We start from the raw sequence: 12,378 nt of genomic DNA, 5'->3' as shown, positions 1-12,378 counted from the left end.
GAAGCAGGGCCCAACACGCACAGTGGATATTTGGGAAGACAAATGCCACAACCCCGAATGCTCCCCTTCCTCCTGCATTCCCCAGGCATTCCCCTTCCCCTTTCACAGCCGAGCACGAGGTCCTGTGGCACGGACTGTCCCCTGGGCCAGCTGGGGTCCGCTGTCTTGGCTGTGCCCCCCCCCAGCCTGCTCGTGGGGGCAGAGTGGGAAAAGGAGCGGCTCGTTGCTGTGCAGGCACTGCTAAGCAGCAGTTAAAACACTGCCGTGTTATCAGCTCTATTTTAGGCACAAACCTAGAACACAGCATGAAGAAAACTCACCCCGTGCCAGCCAGACCCAGCCCAAGAGCGAAGTGCTCGAGCTGACGGCGCTCAGGGAGAGGCTGGTTAGGAGAGCAAGAGCCAAGGGCAAGGGGATTAGTTCTTTACTTGGCAAGGCCGTGCTCCTTGGATCTTCCCCTCCCTCCAAGAAGAAATCAGCTCTGGCAGCCTCCTTGCACCTCTGTGATGACTCTCCCAGCAGACCCAGCCGCTCCTTTTCCCTGTCACATCCAGCAAGCTGAGCACACCAAGGGACACAGAAAGCAAGGGGTGCTTTGGCCATTCATCCTGCTGGTGTCCCGGTTCCTCCCAGCTCTGGGTGGAGACGAGGCTGTAACCAGCGGCTGCCCTGCCCCGAGAGATAAGGGAAGCCTGAGGGTCAGCCCTTTAGCTTGTAGTGGCTCCAGATAATCTCAGGGACACTGCCAGGAAAGTGGCTGCAGAGTCTCGGGGTTTAGGAAGTGATTACAATGTCCCTTCCCTCTGTTCTCGAAGGCTGCTGGCGTAAAGCGATCGGAGCTGCTCTAAACCCAGAAATCTGCAGTGCTGGTGAGAATGTAAACAAAAAGCTGTTTGTTTAAAATACCCTTATAAACTAAACAGCTTAAATCCAGGTTGTGTACAATGAACAGCACACTACGGTAATTTTCTAAGTTTATCAGAGGGAAATATGCCCGTGGCAGAGCGAGGCCGGGTTTGTTGCTGTAACCAGGCACCGCTCCTGGCCAGCCTGCCTCTTAGCTGCGCTCAGCTGCTGCGGTAACTGCTGGGGGTTGCATAAGATCAGAAACTCTGCGAACCTGACTGAAACAGGCTGTGGTGCTTGTAACGCAGAGAGTGCATCTTTCCCCTCTGAATCATGAGGTGGTGACTGTTCGGGGACAAAGAGCAGCCGGGCCAGCAGAGCCCATGAGGTCATCGAAGCTGGCTGCTTGTGTGTCACAGGCCACAGAGAGCTGTCTGTAAAACCTGGTGTTGAACCCAGAGCCCGTGCTTCAGAAGGGTGGGTGTGTGGCTGACGCATAACCCCCAGAAAACTCTACTGCTTTAGCTGGGTGACATCAAGAGATAAAGAATTTGTCACTTCCACGCTTGCTATTACAAAATTCAGCCTGATTTCTAACTGGAGAGTATTTCTGGCTACAGTTATGTCATGTAGTCACCCTGGTTGTTCGTAACTAGCAAATACGAGCCCTGGCATCTTGTTTGGATTCCACTTTGGATGACTGTATTGTGCTTTACTACAGTTTCCGCTGGCTCCGGGGGAGCTGGTGACACTCAGCCTCTCCTGCCCTGCCTCGCACCACGAGCCGCAGCCCTGCGCTGGGGCTGAGCTCCCGAGCTGCTGAGTGGAGGTGTCAGAGCGGGCTCAGCCTGGTCAGGGACCGAGCCCCTTGCTTTGTGTGACCCAAAAAGCACCCCTGAGCCCTGCCTTGACCCCTGGGTGTGTTGGCAGCACAGTCAGTGCCACAGTGCACTATCCCAACAGGCAGAAGGGTCGGGGGTTTGCACAAACAACCCCGCTCACACCAGAAACGTGGTCTCCAGCAGGAAACGCTCTGCCTGACACGACTGCTGTCCTTCCCCGTGGGCGAGCAGGACCACTGCCACACGCTGTGGGGACCACGACTGGTGCCTTTCTCTGTGGTTTTCCTGGGCAGATGGTTTGTACACGCTCAGCAAATCCCCTGCGCTTGAAAGGTGCTGATCCATCACACGCACATACGCAACTGCTCAGCACCTCCACAACAAATCTGATGCTTCCAGAAGGCCTTGGTCCTGCAGCACGTTCGCTGCGTGACGGGCGGAAAACCACTGTGCTTTTTCCTCCCGATGCTTGCTGTGCAGGGCGGCGGGGCTGGGGCTGCCGTGCCACCCAGCCTGCTGTGTGCCTGCCGCAAATCACCCTTCTCTTCTCCCCAGGTAAAGCAGCCAGGCAGAAAAAGCACAAGTCTCTGGGGAAATGCAGAGTGAACTCACGTAGACGGGTGGCTGCGGCTCCAAAATAAGTCACTTAGAGGTGCTTTAGGATCCCCTTGCACTGAGAGACATTAAATCAATACACTGGTATAGGCAGGGTCCTGCTTATGTCAATGTCTGATGCTTCAAAGCGTTAAATAATCACAAAAATGAACTTCCCTCTAGAGTGAGTTACGTGCTGGTGTAAGGAGCTGTTTAGACCAGATAGTTGTGGCTGATGCTGGGGAAATATCCGAGGCCACTCAAGAGATACTCTGCCCTTGAAGCCTGTGGAGGAAGCAGGAAAAGGGATTTGTGCACGGCCTTGCATGAAGGGCGCTGCAGCGATAACCCTGGGAGCGTGCTCCGGGAGCGGCACCGAGCCGGCGGCGTGTGAGCGGTGGTGCTGCGAGGAGCAGGTGCGTGCCCTGCCTTTGGCAGCGGGTCAGCTTTTTGACATCAGCCCCATATTGCTGAAATCTCTCCTTTGCTTTCCTGTACGCAGCAAGCCGTGCCAGCAGCTGGGGACCCTTTCTTCCCCCCGGGCTTCTGCGAGGCTGCAAGCAGTGCTGGGGCTGGGGCTGCCTGTGCCTGTGGCTTGCAACCTCGTATTCAGAGCCCTGCCGCTTTATCTGCTACAGATAACCCCGCACTTGAGCCAGCCGGCCCTGAGTTTTACTTTCTGCTCCGTGCTGGGGAATTTCTGGTTGTTAATTTTTCAGAGGCATTCAGCACAGCTGACTAATGCAGCGAAGCAGCCTCAGACTGCCTGAGCTTGGAGGAAGTTACGCATTTGGTGTTCTAGAAAATGTATGCAAATAGCTTTTCCAAGGCGTTCTCATCACCATCCACGGTAAAAGCAATTAAACCTTCCTCAGAGTGACACTTCCATGCAAAAAACATTATACAGCACGTCGCCAAACCCAAGCACAGCCAAATAAATCATTGGAGGCAACAATTCCAGGCTCTGAACTGTTGTTCTCCAGATGAGGTATAAATCAATTGCAGCAGCCACGGCAGCAGCTGTTTTTAGCACTGGTAAAGGCCTCTTTAGCTTGGCTTCACCTTCCCTGCTCTCAGTCATGCTCGCTCCTGCAAAGACTTGAGGATGGGATATTTATAGAACGACAGCAGGAGTCCCACTGCAAACAGGAAAAAAATCGAGCACAGAAGTAAATCATTACGGTTTCCTCAGAATAAAATGAATGTAGTAGAGGTGCAAACGCTCCTTTTGGGAAAAATAAAAGCACGCAACACAAACGGCGTCAGGGCCAGAAGCAGGCGGTGATTAAGCCTGGAGGAGAGAGAACCCAAACGGGCAGCGCTGGTGGTTCTGGCAGCTTGCTCTGGTGGGTGCGCGGCTCCTAACCCTTGATTCAGCACATGCCTAAGGCCCGCCGAAGGCATCGGGCAGCCTTCAGCTCTTCAGCAGCTCTCTAAGTGCTCTGTCCAGCCACAGGGAAAGTGGACACCGCTGGAACAGGTGGCTGTCACCCGGTGCTGCCACCCAGCCCGTGTCGGTGCAGCAGCCGTGCTCTGCGCAGGAAGGAGACACTCAGGGCGCCATCCCACCCAGTGCCACTGCCACGGGCCACAGCCACGCTGTGCTGGCAGCCCCGCAGCCAGGAGCCGGTCCCAGCTGATCCCAGCACACCTGTGGCCGGGTGGTCACGAGCACTGCTCGGGGTCTGCTGCAGGAGCCAGCAGCCTGCAAAGATGCGTGCATGGCGCTGCACGGGGCATGCGTGCCCGCAGCTGTGCCTCTGCATGTGGGAAGATGCTTGAAAAACACCTAATGAAACGGACCCAATGTAAATGTTCCGCACTTCAATAGTCGTGCTTTACTGCGTTTACTCAGAGTAAGCAGAGAGCGGGGCCCACCCCTAGAGTGATGAGAAATACAACCAAAACGGGGCAGTGAAACCCAGCCTGCGGCTCAGCAAAAGCCGCCCACGGCCCCGTGCCGAGAGGGGCCGTTCGTCTGCAGAGGTCACGGCGCTGCTGGGGCCCGGCTGCTGCCCGGTCCTGCTCCCTGCCCCGGCCAGCGTCAGGCCAAGAGGAGCAGGAATTCCCTTTGGGCAGCTCCCCCACCATGCTGAAAACCCAAAGCAGAGCCAAATCTTGCTAAGGTGTTAAGAGAAACGAAAGTCTGTGCGTGTTCAAGAAACTCCTGCAAGCACTTTCCATGTACATCAAAGGGTGGTGACTACAGAGGTGATGCCTGGCTGCTCAAGAGGTTCAGCTATTCGCCTTCCTAATTAAATACTTACTCCAATTAATCAAAATCCAAGCTGAGAGGAAGGCTAAGACTGCAGAAAGCGTTGATATTTTACTCCAGCAAAATATCTGAATATATTCACAAAATTAATTAGAATGTGGCTGTGTGGAAAAGACCAAATGGAGGCTTCCAGAACTGAGTGGTTTCTGTAGGGTCCCCTGGTTAGTGTTTGGTGCTGATGGGTGGTTGAGAATAAATGCTCAAAACCCCCTCGGTTTAGCTGTTGAAGGTGAGGGGTAAGTTCTGCCACACAGCAGAGGAATTTATGTTCTGTACTTGAAACACCCAATTCAGTGTACTGGGGAAGGTTCTCATTCACCATGCAAATGTCTTCCCCACTTGGGAATCCAATTAAGCAGTTGGCCTTCACGAGTTAATTTTGTGTTATGTAATTATGAGTTAATAGAAAGCAATTTCCTCTGAAATGCTCTTTTGTTCCTGGTTGTCCTTGTCCCCAGGTTTCAGGAGGCAGTCACATTTCTGCACGGTGAAAATCCTGGAGTCTCTTCCACCAGTGGCTTCAGCAGAGGCAGAATTTCATCCCACCTTCTTGCCTACACTGTTCGTTTTGAGACACAGCGATGTGTCTGAACAGTCCAAATGTTTGTTTCCTTCCCATCCATGTCACCTCCCAGGAGCTAGAGGCTGGATCTCACCCGTATCTGCGCTGCTCTGATGTCTGGCTTTGCAGACGTCCATGCAGACCCTCCTGGACCAGACTGAGAGCAGCGCTCTTCTACAGCATCCCCCCAAAAAACTGTCTCCCATGGAGAATTTCCTGGCATCCCAGGCCTAGCCCCACGGTGCTCCGATATGTCCTGTTTATTTGCTGACCCTCAGACAGTTTGGGCTGTTTGGTGGTATTTTAGCTCAACTATTGTCATAGCTTTTTTGCCAAGCACTCTGTCAAGTGATATTTTAAAATCTGGATAAGTTCACTCACGCTAAATTACGCAATACTTTTACTGTTGTCCACTAAGGTTTCCTTCCCTGGGAAATTTTGTAAAGTACACCCTGGTGTATTCCCCAGCCAAAATATTAAATTTCAAAGGCATTTTATGTGTCTTTGGGTAAGTCCACGTTGATAGGGAGAGATCATCAGCATTCAGAGATGAGCTGACTCGGGGGTAACGAAATCAGTTGGACCTCTGAAAAGTGCAATGACGAGCTTAATATTTTAGCCTATGATCCTGATGATAGCGACCTTCCAAGTGAATACGGAGCTCTGCAAAACCATTTCGGTTGGTGTTGCCTCCTTTTGGGAGGTATGACAGATCTGTTGACTTTGGTAGAATGAGACATCCCTATGGTTAAGCATGTGCACGAGTGCTAGTGAGATCAGAGCCCTAATAGCCTTGTTAGAAAGTTTAGTGGGTGGCATAATCCAGGAGCTGGTCTACAGCACTCCAGCTTGCCAGGAGCACCTTGCAGCATTCGGTGGAGTTCTCCCATTTTAATAAACAAATATCTGCCTTCAGTTTCCTTTCTGTTACTGCCAACACACCGATGCTAGATAAAATAGCAACATACGTGGGTGGCAGTGGTCTGATGCCTAGCCTAAAGAGCCAGGGCCACTTAGGTGTGCTCTCATTACCAAATTAAGTACACACCCTGTTGTGTCTTTTGGAAAAGCTGCTGCATCAATAATTATGTCAATGATCTGGCAAACAGCAAAAGATTCTGGATGAATATTTATTGCATACACGGAGTCTGTGGGTGTGCATTCCTACTGTACCTGCATCCTCTCGGTCTTGTGCCTGCTCACAGCCAGCGATGGCCCCGTGTTGGCTTTAAGTGGAGCTGCAGCAAGCCGGGTGTTGCAAGCAGACCTTTAGTAAAAGTAGAGGGAAGACACTTCAGTCACCCAGGGCGTGCAGATCTGAGAGCTGGTCAGCACCCAGTGCACCCAGCATCTTGGTCAGCCTGAGTGGCACGGCTCAGGATCCCCCTTTACTCACAGACTGACTGGCTGCAGAAACTCCAGGGAAAATCCCAGGCAGACTGAGCGTTGCCGCGCAGCTGGACATTATAAATGGAGACACTTTCCTAACTGCAGGATTGAGTTTTTATTCTGGAAAGTCTCTACCATTTGGGCTGAAGGAGCCAGAAGCTACAGCGACGGTGACAAAGCCTGCTAAACACAAGGAGAGCTGCAACGCCTCTGCTGCAATCTATCCTGTGCAGAAGAGGCAGAGCGAAGATTATTGCCCAGATCGGTTATTCTCTACACCAGAAGTTGGCAGCTGACAAGAATGGATGTGCTGTCAGGGCGGAGCAGCCCTTTATTGAGCATTTCTAACCCCAAAATAAGGCAGAGGCCACCTGCCTGGTCACCAGTGGCCCTTGGGACTGGGTGGCACTGCGGGGCCGAGGCTTTGTGGTGCTTCCTTGTCAGGGTTTGCTAACAGCAAGGCACGGGGCAGCCCCTGCTGCTGCCTCCCACGGCCACCTCGGTTCCCCCGTGTCTGTGTGCAGGATCTGGCCTGCCAGACGCCCAGCCCGGCCACGCCAGCGTTTATCACGAGCGGGCAGATAGCTGCCAGGTCGGTCTCCCACACACAGCACTTGTGCAACGTGCTGGTGCTGCTGTGCAAACGCGGCCCCAACCCTTCTAGACGGCGCCTGGTGTGCCCATGTCCGTGCCCTCCCTCCGAGCACCGCGCTCGCCGCCCCGAGCTGCGGAAGGAGAGCCCCCCTCGGGTGGTGCAAAGGCCTTTGCGTGGAGATGTGCACCCAGGGTGCCCCTACACCTTAGCGCGGGTCTGGGTGCTGGCAGGACCTGTCCCTCTGGTCCTGCTGATGGCCACGCACCAGCAGACAGCCCCTGCCCGCCAGGGGATAAGCGGGGTTACGCGGGGCACTGCTGGCTGCTCCCTGCCGGCCCCCCTTCCACCACATAGCTCCTTCCCCAGCCCTGGCTTGGTCCTGGGCTGTCCCCGGGGGACAATCCAGGTTAAAAACCCTCCTCCTGTTCCGTTTGGTCCTGTTGGCAGTGGGGATAAGGTGGGGAGAATGGCATTGGCTGGTTGGAACCACAGAGCTGGCACTTAGCAGAGGGGGCTTAACCGGAGAGGAAGGGACGAGAGAGGAGGGTAAAAAAGGGGGAAAGTGGGGTGGGTGGGCTGGGGTGAGCTGGGCCCTGGCAGGCTGCGAGAGGGGAGCGAGGCAGAGCCCGGGCAGGGCTGCGGGGCTCTGCTGCCCTCGCCTCTCCGTGCCAGTCCCTGTTGTGGCAGCTGGGCCTGGGAGCCAGTTTCTGGGTGGCTCCTCCGGCGGTGTCATTGCTAATTAAATACGCTCTAAAGGTTAGATTATCGGTTGTGGTGATGTCTCACCTTTGACCACGTCTGCATCAGACAAATCAAAAGCCAGCCAAGGAATCTTTTTGGGTTTCCTTGCCCAAGGCATGCTGTTAGGTGTTGGATAGGAGCTGTGTTAACAGCAGATCCAGCCAGCACCACGCGGTTCTGCTGCAATATTTTGGGCTACTACAAATTAACAGGGCTCGGGGTTTAATTTCCCTCAGTGAAGGTGGCGGTGCAGTGGAACACAAAGCGTGCAAGTTTCCCTGTTCCTGAAGTTATCGCAGCTCACGCAGCCTCTCTAGGGAAACCCCTGCTCACCTCCTCAGGCTCCCTTCTCTGGAGGATCCTTCATCCTCGAGATCCTTCTGGGCCTTGTCGAGTTATGAAAAGGACTGCCTCACCTTTTAAAGAGATTTCCACTTTTCTGCTAATCCCAGCTCATTTTTTCTTTATTTTCCTTTTTATCTCATCCCTCCTCAGTGAATCCATGTATCCAACACAGCAGTATTTCTCTCACAGTTGTCTCACATGGGAACTGTTCTCTTTATTTGCCTTTGCAGCACGGAGGCTGGGAGGGAGGCTGATCCTTCCCTGGGTTACCGCGACACACAGCCGCACCTGCAGTACCCTTTATTCCAGCATCCGTCCCCAAACTGGCCTGGGGGCCTGCTCGAGCCATGAAGTCACAGTCAGGCTGGAAAGTCAGAAGTTTGGATTAAGCAATGCCTCGCTTCCTGCCAGGGAGAAGTTAACAACCAGGGTGCGGAGGCAGTCAGGGACACAGCGGGCATGTCCTGGCAGTGGCGGCTCTCCCCATCTCCCACCCCCAGCCCATCATTCTTGAGGAGTCTGCCCTGGATGGAGGTAGCTTGGCCCACACCCCACTGCCCTCCCTTGGAGCCCAGCCTTGGCTTTTTCGGCTTTACCCATGGGTGAAATGAGAAATTACCTCTCCGTCTGTTGCCCCGGCCCCAGCGTGAGCTGCACGGCTCCTGCGGTCACAAACAAGGCCAGAAATGCAGCACTGCCCAAGCTGCAATGTGGGCTGTGCTGGGCCCTGGCAGCTCCTTCTGCTGCCCCCCCCCCCCGATGGGGATGGAAGCTCTTCTTCCCCAGTTTTTCATTTTCAGGCATCTCCGTGTCTCCTTCCAACTCCTCCCACACACAGCGGAGGAACTGCCCACAAACATGTGCAAAACTACTTAATTACTCTCGAGCCGGCTGCGCTGCCGCTTGCTGCGGGTGCTGATCGCCGCACTGACCACGCCGACTTCGCCCCCTCTTCTCCTCTGCCCATCTGTGCCCATCACCTGCCCGGGCTGCAGGCTTTGGAGGCACCGCGTCCGGTGGTGTGTGCATGGCACCTGGGGTGGTGGCAAACACACCCCTGTGTGTGGCGGGCTGGGGGGTTCAGCCCTTGCTTGCCCGCTGCTGCCCCTGGGTTTCATTGCCGGGTATTGTAGGGCCATTGCTGGGTGTCCCAGGGCCACAGCCGGATGTCTGAGACCATTGCTGTGTTTCCCAGGCCATTGCTGTGTGTCCCGAGGCTACTGGTGGATGGTCTGGGACCATACTTGGGTGTTCCAAGGCCACCTCTTGTGTCCTGGGGACATCATTGTGTGTCCTAGGACTATGCCTGGGTGTCCTGGGGCCATCACCGAGTGTTCCAGGACCATGCCTGGGGGTCCTGGGGACATCAATGGGTGCCCTAGGCCCATACCAGGGTGTCCTTGGGCCATCACCGGGTGCTTCAGAACCATCACCAGATGTACCAAGGCCACCTCTGGTGTCCTGGGGCCATCACTGGGTGTCCCAGAACCATAGCTGGGTGTCCTAAGGCCATCACTGAGTGTCCCAAGGCCACCTCTGGTGTGCCAGGACCATCACCGGGTGCCCCAGGACCATACCCGGGTGTCTTGGTGCCATCAGCGGGTGTCCTGGGGCCACCACTGAGTGTCTCAGGACCATCACTGGGTGTCCTGGGGCCATCACCGGGTGCCCCAGGACCATACCCGGGTGTCCTGGGGCCATCACCGGCTGTTCCAAGGCCACTTTTAGTATCCCGGTGCCATCACCGGCTGTCCTGGGGCCATCACCCCGTCCCCCAGCACCACACCCCCGCACCCCAGCACCCCCCCCCCCGCGCCCCCTAACCCCCCCCCCGCCTCTCCCCCCATCCCCTCCCCTCCCCTGCCCTCCCCACGCCCCCCGTGGCTGCGGGAGGAGCCCGGCTCGGCTCGGCGGGGGCGGGAGCGAGCAGCCGGGGCCGCCCCTCGCCGCCCCGCCCCGGCTCATTCACGCGGCGGCGGCGGCGGCGGCTCGGAGCGGCCCCGGCTGCACGCTCCCGCCGGGCCTCGGCGCATGCGAGCGGGCCCGGGGCGGCGGGGCGGTGCCGGTGGCGGTGCCGGTGCCGGTGCCGGTGGCGGTGGCGGTGCGGCAGGGCTGCGGCAACGGCGGCCATGCGGTGGCCCCGCGGCCCCCGCGGCGCCTGGCGGCTGCTGCCCCGGCGCTCGCTGCTGGCCGCGCTCTTCCTTTTCTCGCTCTCCTCCTCCTTCCTCTACTTCGTCTATGTGGCGCCGGGCATCGGTAAGCGGCGGGCCGCGGGCACGGCGCCGCTCCGAGGGGAAACGCTGAGTAATGGGGCGGGGGGGGGGGGGCGGCCGCAGCATCGCCGGGGGGACGGAGAGGGGCGCGGGGGGGGGGCGCGGTGCTGCCCGGCCGCTCCGCTGGGTCTGGAGGTGGGGCGGGGGAAGGGGGGGGGGAAAATAAGGGGGGGAAAATATAAATAAAAAAAAAAAAGCGCGGATTTGGGGTAGGGGGGTGTCGGGGGGGTGGCCCCCCGGGTGTGTGCATGGGAGCGGGGTCTTGCTGCTGGTCGTGGGGCCGCCTGTGGGTGCCGAGCCGTGCTATACCGAGCCGTGCTATACCGAGCCGTGCCTCCCCGCGGGCCCGCGAAGCACAGCCCCGGCTCGGCCGGCCGCCGGAGTTTGTTTTTGAAGAAGCGGAGTGTTGGCTGAGTGTTTGTGGTCTGAACTCTCCCTGGCGGAAATCCTACTCCTTTTTTTTTTTTTCCTTTGGTAAAGTAGAAAGATGAGAAGTGCGTATTTTAGAAGGAGGGAGTGTTTGGTGGCGTTTGTCCTAACGGCGTGCTTTGAGGGTGGCCGTGCGCCCAAATGGCCAGTGCCTTGGGCGCCCAGTGCTCGTGGGACTGAGCACCCATCTCCCAGAGCGGCAGGCAGGCTTGTGGCCCGGGAAACAACTGTTGTCTTCGCTCTGTGTATCGCGTTTCTGCAAGAAGCCAAGGCTCACAGTCAGCTTGGCCTTCAACCTAGCTATAGTACCCATTCTTTTGAAAGGATTGTGGTTTTGGTTTTTCAGTAAAACCAAAAATCTCGCCAATGATAGTTTCTCCTTGAAATGTCATTGGTATCGTTCGTGCTATCCCGAGCTCAGACATCCCAGGGAGACCCAAGCATGCTCCTCGAAGTGACTTCTGCAGGTTTTTATTTACAGATCCCATCCCATCGCTGCCTCTGGGCTTTGGGAGCCTTGTGCGGGGCAAAGTGGGATGCTGCTGGTGTGCAAAGCCCTGCACGTGGGGGCACGCATCCTGGGGACAGCCTGCGTGAGGTCCTGGGTGCCTGTGCCCTGCCTGGCTGGGTGGCCTAGGGCTTTGCTGTCCCCACGGGCTGAGCACTGAGCCCCTGGCCACTGTCCTGCATGTTGGCCTTGGGGTGGCCAAGAGCTCCTCAGCATCCGTTTGAGGACAGCTTTGTACCAGCTCTGCCGGCAGTGACCTTGTCAGATGCGTCCCGTGGCCCTGTGCAGGGCAGGCATGGGGAACGTCCCTTCAGAGCTACGGTGCAGGGGTGAGCTGCTTTGGAAATGAACGGCTGGTTTCCTGCTGGGGAAATGGCACTGTTCAGCTGCTGGGCCCCTGGCAGAGCGTGGCTGCTCGTGGGGGCACGGCTTCGGGCTGGGGCAAGGAGCAGCTCCGTGGTGTGCTCCCGGCCTGCTGTGAGGGCTGTGGCTGGGCTTCCGAGAGGGAATTGCTGTACAGCTTCAGGGGGAAACTTTTCTTGCAGGGATGGTTTTGTTCTTCCTCTAGAGTTGCGCTACGTTGTCTCATTTGCTTTGCACTGCTGTGGGTGGCCAACGGTCACGCAGGTATCGGAGGTGCTGCAAGACACAAATCCCCATGTAAAAGCAGCTCGCTGCCCAGGCCTTTTGCCCGTGTGGACCAGAGGTCCCAGCCTCTGCTCTCCTATCTGAGGTGCTGGAAGAGGAAGCAAAGACGTGAAGATGGTCCCTGTCCCCACACGCCTGTGGATGTTAGTGATGTTCTGATTCATCTCCCCATCAGGTGACAGAAGATCTGGTTCCTGTTTTTTTTTTTTTTTTTTTTTCCTTTTCCACCATTTTCAGCCAAAAATGTTCCGTCATGAAAACCCAGCCCAGTATTCCCGTGGCGGCTGGGCTCATCATCCCGGCACTTGGAAGCAGTTTGTTTTTAGGCCAA

General features: G+C 56.5%; 1 protein-coding gene across 1 annotated transcript in view; it reads left to right on the top strand.

Moving 5' to 3' along the window:
- The first annotated feature begins 10,242 nt into the window (after positions 1 to 10,242).
- The window catches only part of B4GALT5 (beta-1,4-galactosyltransferase 5), a 32,522-nt gene continuing 30,386 nt past the window's right edge, over positions 10,243 to 12,378 (top strand). The window contains exon 1 of the mRNA XM_040575838.1: positions 10,243 to 10,445. Within this exon, the coding sequence (XP_040431772.1) occupies positions 10,319 to 10,445 (127 nt within the window). The 5' untranslated portion in view covers positions 10,243 to 10,318. The remainder of the gene's footprint in view (positions 10,446 to 12,378) is intronic.

This window comes from Cygnus olor, chromosome 16 (genome assembly GCF_009769625.2).
Source record: "Cygnus olor isolate bCygOlo1 chromosome 16, bCygOlo1.pri.v2, whole genome shotgun sequence".
Classification (NCBI taxonomy): Eukaryota; Metazoa; Chordata; class Aves; order Anseriformes; family Anatidae; genus Cygnus; species Cygnus olor.
Note: the sequence above shows the minus strand (reverse complement) of the source record. Positions and strands in the feature narration are given on the sequence as shown.